This window comes from Mixophyes fleayi, chromosome 8, assembly GCF_038048845.1.
Source record: "Mixophyes fleayi isolate aMixFle1 chromosome 8, aMixFle1.hap1, whole genome shotgun sequence".
Taxonomy (NCBI): domain Eukaryota; kingdom Metazoa; phylum Chordata; class Amphibia; order Anura; family Limnodynastidae; genus Mixophyes; species Mixophyes fleayi.
In genome coordinates this window covers 9,804,829-9,822,017 of record NC_134409.1, presented here as the reverse complement: position 1 = coordinate 9,822,017, position 17,189 = coordinate 9,804,829, and the positions used below count along the sequence as shown (strand labels likewise).

Below are 17,189 nucleotides of genomic sequence, written 5' to 3'. Positions count from 1 at the left end.
TATAAAGTATGTTTTTAATTTAACATTATTTCACTCCACTTTTAGCCAGCTCCATGTTTATAGAATTTCAGTCTTTGTATATAAAACGTTTTGAAAACATTAAAGCTTTCAACACATAAAATAGTTGTAAAATGATAAAACTACTAACCCCCTTTCATTTTCCCTAAGCTAAAATGTTAGTACAATCAGGCTGCTTCTCTTCTGAAGTACGATTCTGCACAAATATTTCTGCCACTTGAAATTACTGAAGGCATTCCTATTACTCAAGGCAAAGTAAATGTTTGTTCATCTGTACCTCCATGTCTATACTGTTGTTTAGTAAAAACACAGTAATACCCACACACCTACTAGATGTATGTCTGAAGAGAATGCTGCTAAAATGGTCTTCTGAATTTCCATATATTGTTCATGAATTGTGTAGTTTGTATCTGTCCCATTCCAGAGGCAAAAGGAGCCATGTCCAGATTTTTTCTTGTTTCCTAAATTGATACACTGGACATTTCTGATCTCCTGTACAATCCCTCCCGTCAATGGCGTGTTTAAAGGCTTATTAGCCGACAGGTAAGACAGAAAGACGCCTGATGAGGGAATCCTGTACGTCTCAGGTGATACTAATGTTATTACGAGACATTCTGAAATGAAAGACAGAATATTTACATAATTTACAATGTGAAAAACATCTTCATATTTATACAATTAAATATAAATGCACTTGGTCTAATGATCACAAAGCAAAGAAAGGGTATATATACTGTATACAGTGGTGGAAGTGGAGGGTATACGGGGTATGTCGTACCGTCACTTCTCCTACTGCTACATTGTAACACTATCACATTCCAGTCACTTACATCATCATCAGCTGTTTATATAGCGCTACTAATTCCTCAGCGCTGTACAGAGAACTCACATCAGTCCCTGCCCCATTGGAGCTTAGTCTAAATTCCCTAACATACACACACAGACAGAGAGAGACTAGGGTCAATTTGATAGCAGCCAATTAGCCTACTAGTGTGTTTTTGGAATGTGGGAGGAAACCGGAGCACCCGAAGGAAACCCACACAAACACAGGGAGAGCATACAAACTCCACACAGATAAGGCCATGGTCGGAATTTGAACTCATGACCCCAGTGCTGTAAGGCAGAAGTGCTAACCACTAATCCACCATGTTGCCAAACATTATTTATATATATATATATATATATATATATATATATATATATACAGTGGTGGGAGTGGAGGGTATACAGGGGTATGTCATACCGCCACTTCCCCTACTGCCTTCATTGTAACATTATCAATCTCCATTTACTTCCATTCCATTATGTTCTCCATACTGCCACTTAAAATCTCCACTTCCACTACTGAATATAAAACAAGTGATTGCGGCGCTCAATACAAAGATATTGACATTTAGTAGCAACGCTGCAACCATTTATTCCAGTGAGTGGAATGTTATCATTGATTAAGAACACATTTTCATGTTGCAGCAATAATATGTGAAGAACAAGTAGTTTATTGTTGTCACAAAACGTGCAGATTATCTTATTAGTATCTTATTTTATCTTAGTATCTAATAATCAAAATGTAGATTTTTATATATTCCTAGCTGATCTTTATTGTTTGAGGAGCATTTAATGTCTTGCAGTTAATTAATACTACTGTATAATTCAGGCCTCCAGAACATCTTTCTGTTTTACGCAGCTGAATATCACTCTTGGGATTCGGTTGTTTGAAAATCTTTTTCCTCCTTATGTCTGAAAGGCCAGTTAGAGGAACAGCTGTAATATTCCCTGCACAGACCTCTCATCATGCGTAAGAGTGAGGGGTGAGGTTAGCTCATATTTATATGGTAACGGACAAAAAGGAAATGTTAATTCTTTGGCATAAATTGACAAACACACGTACATTATGCAATCGTATATCATCCGCTTATTGCTCAAGCAAGCATTGCAATTTTCTACTACTAAAGTATATTACTTCACATTGTACTTACTTTGTAATTATACCTATAGTTTGAGGCTAAATTATATACTAATTCCCAGCTTTAGGTCCCCCCTGTGCTTACTCCGCCCTCCTGTACAATAAATAACTAAAAAAACACAAAAAAAGTAAACAAAAATGAAGCAAAAATTGTGTAAAATAAAATGTAATGAACAGGTGCTACATTTTATTTATGTCATGTAGATTAAATGAACCTAAAACCCAACAAAAACAAGTCATGCACCTAATTTATGTCCTCTAATCCTCGTTTTGTGAAAGCAAAAACAAAAAGTGAAAAACAGAAGGAAAAAAAAATCTTTATTTTTCCCATGTATTTGCTGTTGTAAAATGCAGTATTGTTAATCTAATGTACTACCAGAAGAACACTATGCCTCGTGAAGACAAACAAAATCTAAAATTTGCTTGGTAGTCAAAAGAGTACAACTGTTATTACCGGTAAAATCGATTCATAGCAGCAACGTGAAAATTGATCTGGACAGAGAGTAGCCAATTCCTCAGATCATTCACAGTTAATCCAGAAAAAGCTGCGAGGTACAGTAAATCTCTGCATCTAGACCAGCCAATATGTCAGGTTTGTGCACTGCCAGAGAATATACTGCTGGGGAATAGGACCAGAATAACACACAGGATAATGTGCAAAAAATGTGTTCTATTACCACTGTTCAGAAGTCAAGGGAGCTTCTGCCTTCAGACAACTTTAACTTCATTATTTGCTTTTGGATATGACGCAGCTTGACATGTTCTCTGTGTAATGGACCAGTTTTATTACGCCCAAGGTCAAAGAACATTAACTCTATCTAGATTATATAAATGTTATGGTGAAAAACACAGAGGAAAGCAAGAGAAAAAGAAAGCAATGTGCTTTAAAAAAGTTGCAAGAGGGCGCATACAACCAATTCACTAAACTTGAGACAACATGGCTACCGCGACTATGAGTACAGGTCAAGAACCAAACAACCAAAATGACAAAATGTGTCAGGGATCTCTACGCCCAGGTAATAATTTATAACATTCATTCCCCATTCAGAGATGTTTTGCATGAGGATTTGTGAACTATTACCCAGTGGAGGGATGATTTTGACTATTTTACCAGTGCATGGTACAAAATATTCAATATATAAAAGTTAGGAGTGAAAGGATCCAAACATCACACTGAAAAGTCCCATATTCCTGTTTAGGCTGCATGCGATTAGTATTTAATAGAATTATAACAATAGTTATTTTTTTTAGTAATTTCGGAAGACTGCTACATAGTTGCAAAGAAATCATTTTAAAATATTTCCTAGTGACACTCTGTTACTGAGCCGATACATCCGCACTGGTTACACAAGACACTGGCTCAGCGGAACTTTAATTGCTACAATCCCCATTGCGTCATCTTTACTAAAATGGTTTATAATTTATAACATACTTGTTTGTATTTTAAATAATCCTATTTTATCGTGTTTGACTAAAGCCTGAAGACTAAGAAGAGATACAATGGGGACATTACTAAAGAGAACAGAACAACGGTGTGATGTGGTGATATATAAATGCCCCCTGTGTGGTGATAGGAAGGAATATAGAGGATATGGTCAAACAGGGAACTCGTAAGAGGAAAAGGAGTCAGGATGAGTGCTGGATTAGACCCGCTATGTCTCCTGCACCCACCACAACTGCCCCCAGTACCATACCTCCCTAAAGGACAAAATCTCAGAAGTCAAGGGGGCATGTCCTGATTTTTGTACTGATTATCCAATCGGTAATGTTGTAGGTGAGGAATTCCTTGGCTAGTACAGCCCTGTTAACACCACAATTATCATTATTTACCTTATATAATTTGCACCAATAGGGGCAGCCATTTAATAGACAGAACCAATATTCAAGAAAATGCTAGCTGCCATTTAACTAGGAACCAGTGACTCACCTGAGGATGACATTCTTTTTTATCTGCACTAATATTCATGATAATGCAGCTTATCAGTTCAATAGGACTCAGGAGGCATACCTCAGTGATGCCCCTGGTTGCTGGTGAACAGATAGCCTGCATTCCCATGAATATTAGCACAGCCAACAAAATGGCTGCCTCCGTCATGCCTCAGTGATGTCACTGGTTACTAGGGAACTGATAGCCTGCATTCCCATGAATATTGGTACAGCCAACAAAATGGCTGCCTCCACCATGCCTCAGTGATGTCACTGGTTACTAGGGAATTGATAGTCTTCATTCCTATGAATATTGGTACAGTCAACAAAATGGTTGCCTCCACCATGCCTCAGTGATGTCACTGGTTACTAGGGAACTGATAGCCTGCATTCCCATGAATATTGGTACAGCCAACAAAATGGCTGCCTCCACCATGCCTCAGTGATGTCACTGGTTGCTAGGGAACTGATAGTCTACATTCCCATGAATATTGGTACAGCCAACAAAATGGCTGCCTCCATCATGCCTCAGTGATGTCACTGGTTACTAGGGAACTGATAGTCTTCATTCCTATGAATATTGGTACAGCCAGCAAAATGGCTGCCTCCACCATGCCTCAGTGATGTCACTGCTTGCTTGGGAATGGATAGCCTACATTCCCATGAATATTAGCACAGCCAACAAAATGGCTGCCTCCGTCATGCCTCAGTGATGTCACTTGTTGCTAGGTGAACTGATAATCTTCATTCCTATGAAAATTGGTACAGCCAACAAAATGGCTGCCTCCACCATGCCTCAGTGATGTCACTGGTTGCTACATGTATATGTATTATAAACGTTTGTGTATATTGTATATATTCTATGTATATATGGACTATATACTGTAATGGTATTGACAATAAATGACAAAAGTGGATTCAGTTATTAATGTGAGGCACAATATATCATTATCTAATTCCGGACCGTGCTGTTCTTACCCCAGAGAAGAATGACTGTCAGGATCCATTTCCAGACCATGTCTTCTTGTCAGGGGGATCTGGAAATAAATATATGCAAACCTTTAACATACAACAGCATCAACATTCCTACAGTGTAACAGGTTTTATTGACTAAACTATTCGCTGTGACAGGCGCCCATATAACCTCCGATGTGACAGACCTCTGCGCCCCCCTACAGTCACCCTTAGGCCCTCATCTACTTACCATTTTAATTGAGGAGAGTTATGGTTCTCTGAGACACCGGGCAGAGCACTCACTTTATGGCGGCTGTGGTAAAGTACTGTGTTCAATGAGCAACATGTATGCAAGATCAGATATACTATAAAAGAAGAATTATAGCACACCTGCCAACAGTCCCAATTTTCTACACATGAAACGTGGCAGAGTTTCATCAATAATGGATGTTTCTGGACGGATTGGGGATTATATCCAGATTTTCCATTTGGAAAACCGTCAGGTATATTAACTTGAACGCAATGGTTCTCCTAGCAACACAGAATGAACCTGATGAATCGGGTCATCTTCAAGTGCCCCAGGAATTGCTTTTGAAGCTTTGTATGTCAGGTCACAAAGTAATATTAGAAATTCTGTATTATATATTACATAATAACTCATTTGTACTGTTAACTGAAACACTTCAGTGATTCTCGTCCTTGTCTGTATACTGAGACATTCTCTCTCAAACATCTTCCCTATGGTCGGATGGATATGACATATGTATTGATGTACGTAGAATAATGATATCACCGCGGTAGCTAATTGTCTGTTATATATGATTAACTCAAACCTCAGCTTGGAAAAGTAAACATTTTGTAGTTTTATTTTATTTTCATGCTGTAAGCATCAACACATTTTGTAATTGCTATAAGAAAACTGTTTATATATATATATATATGTGTGTGTGTGTGTGTGATACACGATAGATAGATAGATAGATATGAGATAGATAGATAGATAGATAGATAGATAGATAGATAGATATGAGATAGATAGATAGATATGAGATAAATAGATAAGAAGCTCAGAAACACACGATTTGGGTGAAACTCCGCCCAATTTGTAAGCTCGTCCCCTTTTGTGACACGTGAATGAGGACAATTGGAAAGTAGGTAATTGACTACAGTCTTGCTCAATGCATCAAAAATGTTTGTGCTTTATTTACCTTTATATATATAGCACCAATATAGATCTGTGACCATTCTAATCCCTGCCTTGGGTGCTTACAGTCTAAATTCTCTACCACACAGAAACACGCACTGACATTAACGTACAGTATGTTTTTGAACTGAGAACCCATACAAACCTGGAGAGAAGATAACAAACTCCTCACAGATAGGGTCCTGGTTGGAATTAAACCCACGCACTGTGAGACAACAATGCTGACCACTGTGCCACTGTACCCCCCATATCGTGTAATGTATGTAATACAGCCTAATAGTTACTATTGTTTCATTGTCAGCATCTCAAACCTTAGATTTCTGTGCAAACTGGTTGTGTCTGGCTGTGGGCATATATTCCCTATTTTTCTACTTTAGGAGATTTTTTTCCATGCTGACCCATAGCCCTCCACCCAATCCCATAGCTGTAGCTCGTCACTGTCCCAAACCCCACTTCCTGCTATATGTATTGAGTAAAAATAAGGTAGCCCCAATTCATTCCTTGATAAATGTTTCAAATATGAACAATTACAAAATAAAACCAATAGTGTATAAAGGAAGCAGTATGCGTCCTTGGATCTACTTAGCAAATTGCTTCCCTACGGCAGACGAGGACTTTACGTCTGAGTCTGAATTCTTGGCACTTGTATATTTGTCAGTGATACATTCTGTAATCCCTAGAAAGGACACAAACCTATTTCCCAATCTCTGAATTCATGTTCTGAAACCATCAAGCCGTAACTCCCAGTTTGCTGACATCATATCCCCTCCGGTACCGTGTTATTATAAAGCTCTCTTAGATGGAAGAATAATTCAATGATCGGAGCTCAATCTAATTGGCGCTGTATAAAAAAAAATGCCGATTAATGCCTGGTCTTGTAAACAGTTGCAGGTATAATCGCTGTCATTACTGTCATTATTTCCCTTTCAAACAAGATTAGAGACACAATGTTCTTTCCCAGCATTGGTATGAAATGTGACAAAACTCTTTTTAAAGTCTTATTTTTATACGTATATAATTTACCATTATTCAACAATCAGCAAAAAGTTGTAATTATGGATTGCAACCTCTTACTACTCCAGCTATAGGCAACCTACGGCTCTCTAGGCTGTGGGGGAACTACAAGGCCCAGAAGGGAGGGGGTACAAGAAATGAAAGGAAGGGGTTAAATTATAAAGAGAGGTTAAACAAATTAGGTTTGTTTACTTTGACGTCTAAAGCTTATCACACAAGTACTTATATAGCTGGTAATAACCAATTGGCTCAACAGGAGCGCGATGTCCAAGAATGACCCAATCAAAATTGATCAGATCATCATCAGGTCTGTTGGCAAATGTCATTGATAACATGAACGGTATTGGCCCCAGCATGGGGTCATCTCCTGGGCATAGTAGCAGACTACAATTTGGCCTTCACCGTGTGTGGTCAAATTGGAGGGTGATCCCGCCTCTCGCCCAGCAAGTCAATTAATGAACACGTATAAAAAGATCCAATGTCACTAAAATGATTTCCAAACTTCTTATATCCAGGACTTTGCTGGTGAATGGAGCTTCTACATTCACTAAAGGAAACACTGTTTCCCCATCTGCCTAGGAAAGGGTTCTTCACGCTTAAGCCAATGGAACACTGTTTCCCATTGAAAGTAGTGTGTAAGTAGGGAAGTGCTATTAATATTTGGAAGACAGTGGTTTCCTGGCAGGAATAGTGCAGTACTCCGAAACTTCTTTGTATCACCGCCCTAGGACTTTAAACACACAGGTGCTTATAAGTTGCCAGTAAGGTGATCACTGTGCATTGAGGGAGCTTTCAGCGCACTCTGTGCAAACTCATGTAATTAGGGTTTCATTTGACCTTTTAGAAAACACTTGCACAAGCACTCGCTTTAAACGTGAGATGGTCTTTGGATGCAAGGCAAAGCTCAATTTGTAGACACAGGTACACGATCGGAATGCAGGGTTGGGGGGGCAGAGTTTGGACACAGGACAATGCTACAGGTGTCCAAAGACCGCCCCTTGTTTGCAGTGAGTGCCGGTGCGGGCATAGTCAAGATTTGGAAAAGGTTTCGGTGTATCCCGATTTTCAAAAAACTTGCAGTTCTTTGAAGGCACCATCAGTGTTGTCACCTCATCAGTTTGAGAATGATTGATGGAGGCAACAGATCTGATTTAGATTTCTAGGGACAGGATGGAATATTCTTGAAGTGAATTATTCAGATTCATTTGGGTGGAGGGTGGGGGGTTCCTTCCTCTGGATCAAAATGATTAGATTATTTTCTAAAAGTTGAACTTGATGGCCCTTTGTCTTTTTCAAAGTTAAAAACAATGTATTTGTTCAGTATACCGCTCCACATCTGCTGCACCACTTTGTAAATCCCTACACTGGCTCCCTGTGTCCTCCAGAATCCAATTCAAATTACCCACCCTTACCTACAAAGCCCTTAACAACACTACCCCTGCATACATCTCAAATTTCATATAAAAATACTCTCCCTCCCGCCCTCTTAGATCTACCTCTGACCTGCGCTTTGTCTCGTCTCTGGGAACCACCTCTCACTCCCACCTACAAGACTTCTCCCGTGCTGCTCCCACTTATGGAATTCCCTACCACACCCAATCAGACTTTCCCACAGCCTTCAAATCTCTAGAAGCTCCTTGAAAACCCATCTCTTTTTTAGAGCTTACCTTATCCTCGATAACACTATTCACACTAATACACACTCACAATTGTCCCAATCTCCACTCTGAAACACATTTACTTCTCTTGTTTTAGCTGTGACCTCTTCCACTTAGAATGTAAGCTCTCTAATGAGCAGTGTCCTCCATACCCTTTATTTTCATGTCTGCATTTATTTTGTCTACCCTGTTTTATATATGTCCTGTTTTCCCTACTGTACAGCACTGCGGAGCTCTGTTGTGCCTTAAATCTACAATAATAATAATATGCATCAGATCTAAATTGTGGTACAGCTAAACGGCATACTTGCCAAATTTTGGCAAGGAGTGCAACGGGAGATCGGGGGGTGGTGGGCGTGTTAGAGGCGGGGCCCTGTGGATAGTGTTATTTGGTCATGCCCCCTAAACATCAATCACAGTTTCTGGACAATTACAGAAGGGGGTGGGGCCACGATGATGCACAATTTGCGTCCTAAGCTCCGCTCACACTACTTTACTATTGAGGTTGCCCTGTTCTCCCAAGAGTCCCAGAAATTCGTGAGTCTCCCAGACGATCCAGGAGAGTAGGCAACTACACTATAAAGAATGTGTATGTCTTATGCATCTGGTTTCAAACAAGCGTTTGGGGGGGGGTGCTAAATCACTTTGCCCCCCCAACCTCACCATGCACCAGCCGTTGACATGGAGTGGTGGCAGCTAGCATCTTCTCAAATGTGAAGCTGCCGGATGTTGCTCCTCCATGTTGGTAATGGGCTGGGAGTGCGGTGCTGGGTTATGATGTCACAGACCAGCGCCACACTCTCAAGAGGAGGAGAAGACACCGCCCTGCCCAGGGTCCATGGTAGGAAGCTTGGGTGGCACTTAGGACATAAGCGCCCGCCCTGTATAAACCCCATTCTTACCTTCATGGATCCTCTTCTGCACTAGATTATTAGATACATTTTGAAATTACTTATTTGTCCGCTGAAAACACTATCAGTAAATATGTATAAAATTGTCTGTAAAAAAATATTTTTGCAGCATCCATATGAGCAAACAGATGTTTAACATGCAGCCTGTATAACTAACCTGAACACATACCTTCCAATCTAATTTCATCCAGCACAAAATGTCCTGCTCCCACTTACATTCTCCTAACAATAACCTGTTTTACAGCAAAGTAATTATTTGGCACAAGTGAAATATAACGTTTACATGCTTATCAGGGGAGCTCAGGTGTAAACACTGAACCAGACAACGTGTTCATTATAGATCCGCTCTGCCGCTGCTACACTGCGCTGTGCTGCAGGTGAAGCCGCTAAGTGCTTATCAAAGGGTGAACCTGTCACCTAAAAGCTTTGTGATATTGAACCAGAACAAATAACCGTTCTTTCCCTATCAATGTAGAACACAGAGTGATGTTTCCATGTTAAGTTTGTTCTCAACTTAAGAAGTTATTTAATTTACGCTGGTACAAATAAAAGAGACTAGAATTAAATATATTTACTAAAATTTTGTTACTTATAGAAAGAATTAGTGATGTTTGGATGTTCATTAACAATAATTTGATGGTATGGCCATTTTGTACACCTTCCTTTTATCTCAGCGTTCAGCACAAGCTGTCAGATATGAGCCGCAAGACAATTTACTAGTGGATATGAAGCCATAAGGCACCAACAGAGCAACCAATCAGATTCTAGCTATCATTTATCTAGTACATTCTGGAAAATGATAGCTAGAATCTGATTGGTTGCTATGGAAAACACCTCAACTCTTTTTTTTTTTAGACTTTTTTAGTAAATCTACCCCCAAACGGTAGGCAAAGAGAGGAGACAAATGTATCTTTATGCAAAATAAAAATGGAGCTGCTTTAGTGTGCTTGGTATGTCAGGGTTTAGGGGTAAATACACCACACTTGCCGACTTTGTGTTCTAGCCCTCCGGGAGATCCAGGATGAGGGGACGTGGTGGGAGGGTGGTAGGGGTCCGGGGTGGGGCGAATTGTGTCATTTGAATTAATTTAAATTTATTTTGGACATGGCCAAGCATGGACTTTGGGAATTACAAATTTATTTTGGACTTTGGTGACAGTCATTTTGTGGATTGAAAACTGCTGACAACAAAAGAAAACTTCATTGGTGAGTATATTGGGGATTTTTTATTTTTAATAAAAATATGGGGTGCAAATGAAGGTGTTTACTGTCATTATTGTGGGTTTATTATTTTTATTAAATGTTAGTGGTTTTAATGAGGGTGTTGTGGATTTGTAAACATTCTGGTTTGTGGAACTACAGGTCCCAGCCAGCCCTGGGTGTCAGGGCATGTTGGCACTTGTGGTTCTCCAAGTGCCAACATGCCCTGGCTACCATGGGTATGCTGGTGCTTGTAGTTATACAAGTAGCAGCATGCCCACACTATTTAGGGCAACCTGGCTGGCTGGGACTTGTAGTTCCACAAAATAAAATGACGTCTGTTTTTTTAACACTTAGATCGCCGTTATTACCCTACACCCACCGCCCAGGGGTGTAGGAAGAGCCCTAGTGCTTTCAGCACTGGGCTGGGTGTCCCTAGCGGTAGGGCCCGCTCATTTTTTTTGGCGGACCCCACTCCCTAGGGAATCCAGCCCAGCGCTGAACAGCTATAGCTACCTGCTATACTGCCACCAACACCGGTTGGTTTGCCTAGCGCTGGTTGCTTGAAAATTGTGGGGACCCCACGCAAATTTTTCTCTGATTTTCACGGAACCAGCAGTAGGCTGGCAGCACTAGGGTTAATACTGAATAGAGGGGGGACCCCACACTTTTTTTTTTAAACTTTGATCTATTTTTAACACTTTTGACAGCTGCCGGAGCTCTGGCTGTATAGACAGGGCAGTGTAACAGTGATGTGTTTATACAACACGCTGCTAGCAAGCAGCGTGTTGTATCTGGTGTGTTTTAAAGCAAACTCTCCTGAGTTTGCTTAATCACAGCTTCAAATATTTGAGACTTGTATAGCTGGAGTGACAAACAGTCGGGAGTTTGATCTCTATCGATTTTTAAAATAGCGATTTTGACAGAAGCACAAGTCTGGCGATTTTACATGAAATCTCAGCTTCATACATCTGCCAGTTTCAAGTCTCCCAAGAAAATCGCTGGATTTGCAAATATGATACATATACCCCCAGATCTCCATAGAGTTTACAGAGTCACAATCTTTTCAGACGATGCTTATGACTTATGACAGATGAAGAGCACAGATGTGAAGGTAAATCTTGTAAATCGTGTATAGTGTGTACACAGGAACTGGCATGCTGATCGGGATTTTCAGTTGTTGGTAAAATCATTAATAATATCGCATCGGGAGAAATTTTCTCTAGTGTTCTAGGGCCTGATTCATTAGTGATCTTATCTTGTGCAAAATGTAAGATACTTATTTTAAGAAGAAACAGGGATATAAGAGTGAAGTTAAGATGGATTATTCACTTACGCAGTGGATTTTGCTTCTTATCTCCCTTTTCTGGGCATGCACAGAGTGGATTTGTTTAAGATAAGCAAAAAACACTAAGGGCTAGATTTACTAAGCTGCGGGTTTGGAAAAGTGGGGATGTTGCCTATAGCAACCAATCAGATTCTAGCTTTCATTTATATAGTGCTTTCTACAAAATGAAAGCTAGAATCTGATTGGTTGCTATAGGCAACATCCCCACTTTTTCAAACCCGCAGCTTAGTAAATCTAGCCCTAAGAACGCTAATGAATCAGGCCCCTAGTGTGTACCGAGACTCAGCAAATGACTGAACACAGCTTAACCTTAACGCTTAAGCTTAACGTTGATTGCACCATGTGTATAAGAAAAACAGACAAACACATTGTTGCCGATACAAACAATATATTTAAGTCAACTTTTCAAAGAGCTCCCACTACCAGTACATCAGTAATGTTCATAAATGGAGATATTTAGCAAACATGCCCTTCCTCAGCAGAACATAGAGTATTAAGTTTCCCATCTTTATATATATGCCCTGATGTAGTCTGTATATGGATAAAATGTGTCGATATACAGTCTGTATCCCATTCATTTTAATGGCCCAATCATTTCATTGTGTGCTACATGTTAAAACTCCATTGAAAGTAATGGGCCATTGAAATGAATGGTGTTCCACCACATTGTCAATGGTTTATTACCTATATCAATAGATATTCAATTAGTCTCTATTGGTATGCAATCAAAGCAGGGGGGTTGCCTAGTACCTGTCACTTGACAAGCCAATCAGAATCAACCAATATCGCACCATTTTTTCTCTGTTTCCTCCCCCCATTGGTCTACGATGGATCAAGACAGATAAAAAATATGGTATTTCCCATTGGACAACCATTGATAATGAAAGAAGAAAATAATATCTTATTTTTTAGCTATTAAAGTAGTATTTAAGGGTTTGGGATGTGTTTGCGCATATACCATTTATTAGCATGTGTTTATTTATTTTACTATCTTAGTATAATGGACGGGTGTCTTAGAGATCTCGATCCATTTTACTGTGATAACTGGGGTGTTACAACTGCCACTCCAGGTGTCCCAGTCATCTTCATTACACCAGCCCCCACCGCCCATGGAGCCCGGAAAAGCCTTAAATGCAGGGCTAGTAGTCTCTGGGGGTGGAGGTATACCTATTTTTGCAGGCCCCTCCCCTATAGAGGCACTAGTCCTGCTCTGACCACCCTGGTGCTAGTTTTCTCTATCACAGAGGGACACACACTCGTGGGTGTCCCGAGTTTAGTGGAAACCAACCCAGGATGTCTGCTGCAGGTGCTAGTGGATTATTTGGGGGTAGGGTAAGATGCCTCATTTTATATTCACTAGTGAAGCTTGTCCCATTAATTTCAATGGCCCATTCATTTCAATGGATTTCCAGCATATCTGATACAAGTACAAATCTCTTTGAAATGAATGGGCCATTGAAATGTATGGGAAAAGCTCTCTATAAGCATACACATTTTTTGTTTTTATTTTGTGTTTTCTCACTAAACTTATTGTCTTTTATGCAAAATTGCCTTACTGACGCCAGTGAATTTATTTTTGGTAACTTTCTAAGTTGCTCTTTCATAGAACACCCCTGTTGGTTACTTAAAACTGCAGAAATCTGTGATTTTAGTGTTTTTCCAATGTCTGGTGAGTTATTTCATTTTTGGGAAGTTTGAAAAAGATTGATTTCTATGGTGATATTCCTCTAGGTCATGTAAATCGCTACAAAAAAGTGATTTAAATCACTATTTATGGAAAAAAAATTGTTTTTGTAGATCTCTCCACAATGTAACATAGGTTTATAATGTGCAGCTGAGTGTAGGTGCCAGGTGTGCTTTAAATCTCATTAAATAAGAAGTAGCACTGTGGGCCAGATTTACTAAGCTGCGGGTTTGAAAAAGTGGGCATGTTGCCTATAGCAACCAATCAGATTCTAGCTGTCATTTTGTAGAATGTACTAAATACATGAAAGCTAGAATCTGATTGGTTGCTATAGGCAACATCCCCACTTTTTCAAACCCGCAGCTTAGTAAATCTAGCCCTGTGTGTTCTTTTAGCATCGGTTGTAGTTTTGCACCAAAGGCACAAAAAAAATCTTTAAACTTCATCCTGTTTTTTGGGTCATGTCAGGATTATGTCAGTGACTTCAGATAGAGAGTGATCTAATGATGACATCATCTCATGAATATATTGAAATCCCTGGAAACGCTCCAGGTTAGAGAGCTGCTGTGTGGATGAACACACTCTGCACAAGGTAACAAGTTATTGTGTATCTAGCTCACAAAGTGCTCGTAATCTGATCCCTGCGTGTTCCAGAAGCCTCGGATTCTACACAAATCACCGTATGAATACTCATTATATGAACAGGTGCCGGCCTATAAAATGTGTCTCTTCGCGCGTTTAACGGAACACTGATATAATTGTTATGTGGAGGTCAAACCTAAGGAAACCACAACAAAACACCCTGGAGTTTCTGTTCCAAAGGGGGTCAGAATGTGATGCAGCTGAAATATATTCTAGAGCATTTTGCAAAGTTATCTATAAAGTAACAATAAAAATGTCCTGGTTGTATTATAATGATCATTTGCTCAGTATTCCTGTACACTCCTTACAGAACACTTTCCCAATGAGTCATGTGACACAAGTGACATCACTACTCTCCAGCTATAAGGATATATTTTACAGGTGTGACATCACTACTCTCCAGCTATAAGGATATATTTTACAGGTGTGACATCACTACTCTCCAGCTATAAGGATATATTTTACAGGTGTGACATCACTACTCTTCAGCTATAAGGATATATTTTACAGGTGTGACATCACTACTCTCCAGCTATAAGGATATATTTTACAGGTGTGACATCACTACTCTCCAGCTATAAGGATATATTTTACAGGTGTGACATCACTACTCTCCAGGTATAAGGATATATTTTACAGGTGTGACATCACTACTCTCCAGCTATAAGGATATATTTTACAGGTGTGACATCACTACTCTCCAGCTATAAGGATATATTTTACAGGTGTGACATCACTACTCTCCAGCTATAAGGATATATTTTACAGGTGTGACATCACTACTCTCCAGCTATAAGGATATATTTTACAGGTGTGACATCACTACTCTCCAGCTATAAGGATATATTTTACAGGTGTGACATCACTACTCTCCAGCTATAAGTATATATTTTACAGGTGTGACATCACTACTCTCCAGCTATAAGGATATATTTTACAGTAGTGACATCACTTCTCTTCAATTATAAGTATATAATTTACAGTTGTGACATCACTGCTCTCCAAATATATGGATATATTTTACAGAAGTGACCAGTGGCAGATCCAAGAAGGGGGGGGGGGGGATCGGGGCAATCGCCCCCCCTAGCAACACAATAGAACCTTTTAAATTGCCAAAGGGGCAGGGTCAATCAGGACCAGGGGCGGGACGAACCGGGACCAGCCAATCAGAATGAAGGGGGTGCGTGACTATGCTACATTGTACCCCCCTAAAAATAAAGTCTAGGTCTGCCTCTGGGAGTGACATCACTATTCTCCAAATAGAAGGATATATTTACAGTAGTGACATCACTGCTCTTCAATTATAAGGATATAATTGACAGTTGTGACATCACTGCTCTCCAAATATAAGTAATGGCCATATCCAGGGGTTTCACAGGTTAGCTAAGCATCCTCTGACCCATCTATTTACCTTACAGTAAAGTGTCACTGTTTTATTTTTTCCTGTCAAAGGATGGTAAGTCTATATGTCAGAATTGCCAAACATTGAAAATATTTTTAAACATTTCTTTAAAAAAAATTAAAAAAATGTCCTTAAAATAACCAAATTTACTGAAACATTAATGATGCAATACATGTACACATATAGTGAACTAAGACTTCGTGTCTGGATGCATATGAAAACTCAATAAAAAAATTACAATAAACTACCAACAATTAAGTTAGGATAACACTTGAGCATCAGAGGATTTAGCCATTGATAATAAGGGGTTAGCGACGTATTTGGGACCAAGTCATTGATATAGTACAATAGTCATATTTAACCTTTACTGAATTTTTGAATAATTTCAGTTAATTTGTAATAAGGAATAAAATTACGGTTGACAAATATCCCCTCTGCACCTACAGCTGCACTGCTCTCCACCAGCTAGGTTAGATCATGTCTGCAATATTCTTGTACAAGTCCATGCATGTGATATAGGATGAGACAAGATGCTAAAGTGAGAGGACAATGCACAGAAATGTCTTACCAGTCCCGGCAGCAGCCCCGGCTCAGTGTGTGAAGTAGTTGCAGGATTCAGCTGAGTGTGAGCAGCTGCTGATCCTGATGTGTGTATCTGTCACCCCCCCCTAACAGAACCAGCCCAGCTCCCACACACACAGGGGAGGGTGTGAGGGGCTGCAGGGCTGAATCACAGCGCTGCTCATTCAGGGGTGAAGCCACTGAGAGGGCACCAGGGACAGATGTATCTATCAGAACCTTTCATTCATCAGGATTCCACATGGGAGATACAAAGTACACATCTTATCAGGATAATTACAATCCCCTGCAATGTGCCAATCACAGACGCTGGAGTCATTTCCAGCTTACAGTAGACGGATCTTGGTGGACTTAATAGAACTACCTATGGATTTTCATATAGGGAACCTGTGATATCGCCCAAGACATAAAAATTCCAATAAACATACAATGCAAACTGTTTTATATAAAAGATCTACAAATAGCATGTTCAAATATAGATGCAAAATCATAATGAAGCATTTCACCAAATGTTTACATTAGCTGTACTGTACAGAGGAGTGCAAGCTATTATTATCTGTTATCAGCCACATTGTGCTCCATCACAAATATTCATAAGCACTCCTGAGAAAGTATCTGCAAGTGTGATACTGACATAGACATGTATAATAAGGAAGGCCAGAAGGAAATACAAATGTATATATTTAT

At 39.7% G+C, this 17,189-nt stretch overlaps 1 protein-coding gene across 3 annotated transcripts in view; it reads right to left on the bottom strand.

Moving 5' to 3' along the window:
- Positions 1-16,566, bottom strand: part of LEPR (leptin receptor) — a 52,574-nt gene extending 36,008 nt beyond the window's left edge. For all 3 annotated transcript variants that reach the window (XM_075181834.1, XM_075181835.1, XM_075181836.1), the window contains exons 1-3: positions 16,492-16,566; positions 4,886-4,944; positions 345-632 (exon numbers count right to left, since the gene is read on the bottom strand). In XM_075181834.1, the coding sequence (XP_075037935.1) occupies positions 345-632; positions 4,886-4,925 (328 nt within the window). In that variant the 5' untranslated portion in view covers positions 4,926-4,944; positions 16,492-16,566. The remainder of the gene's footprint in view (positions 1-344; positions 633-4,885; positions 4,945-16,491) is intronic.
- Between the last annotated feature and the right edge of the window lie 623 nt (positions 16,567-17,189).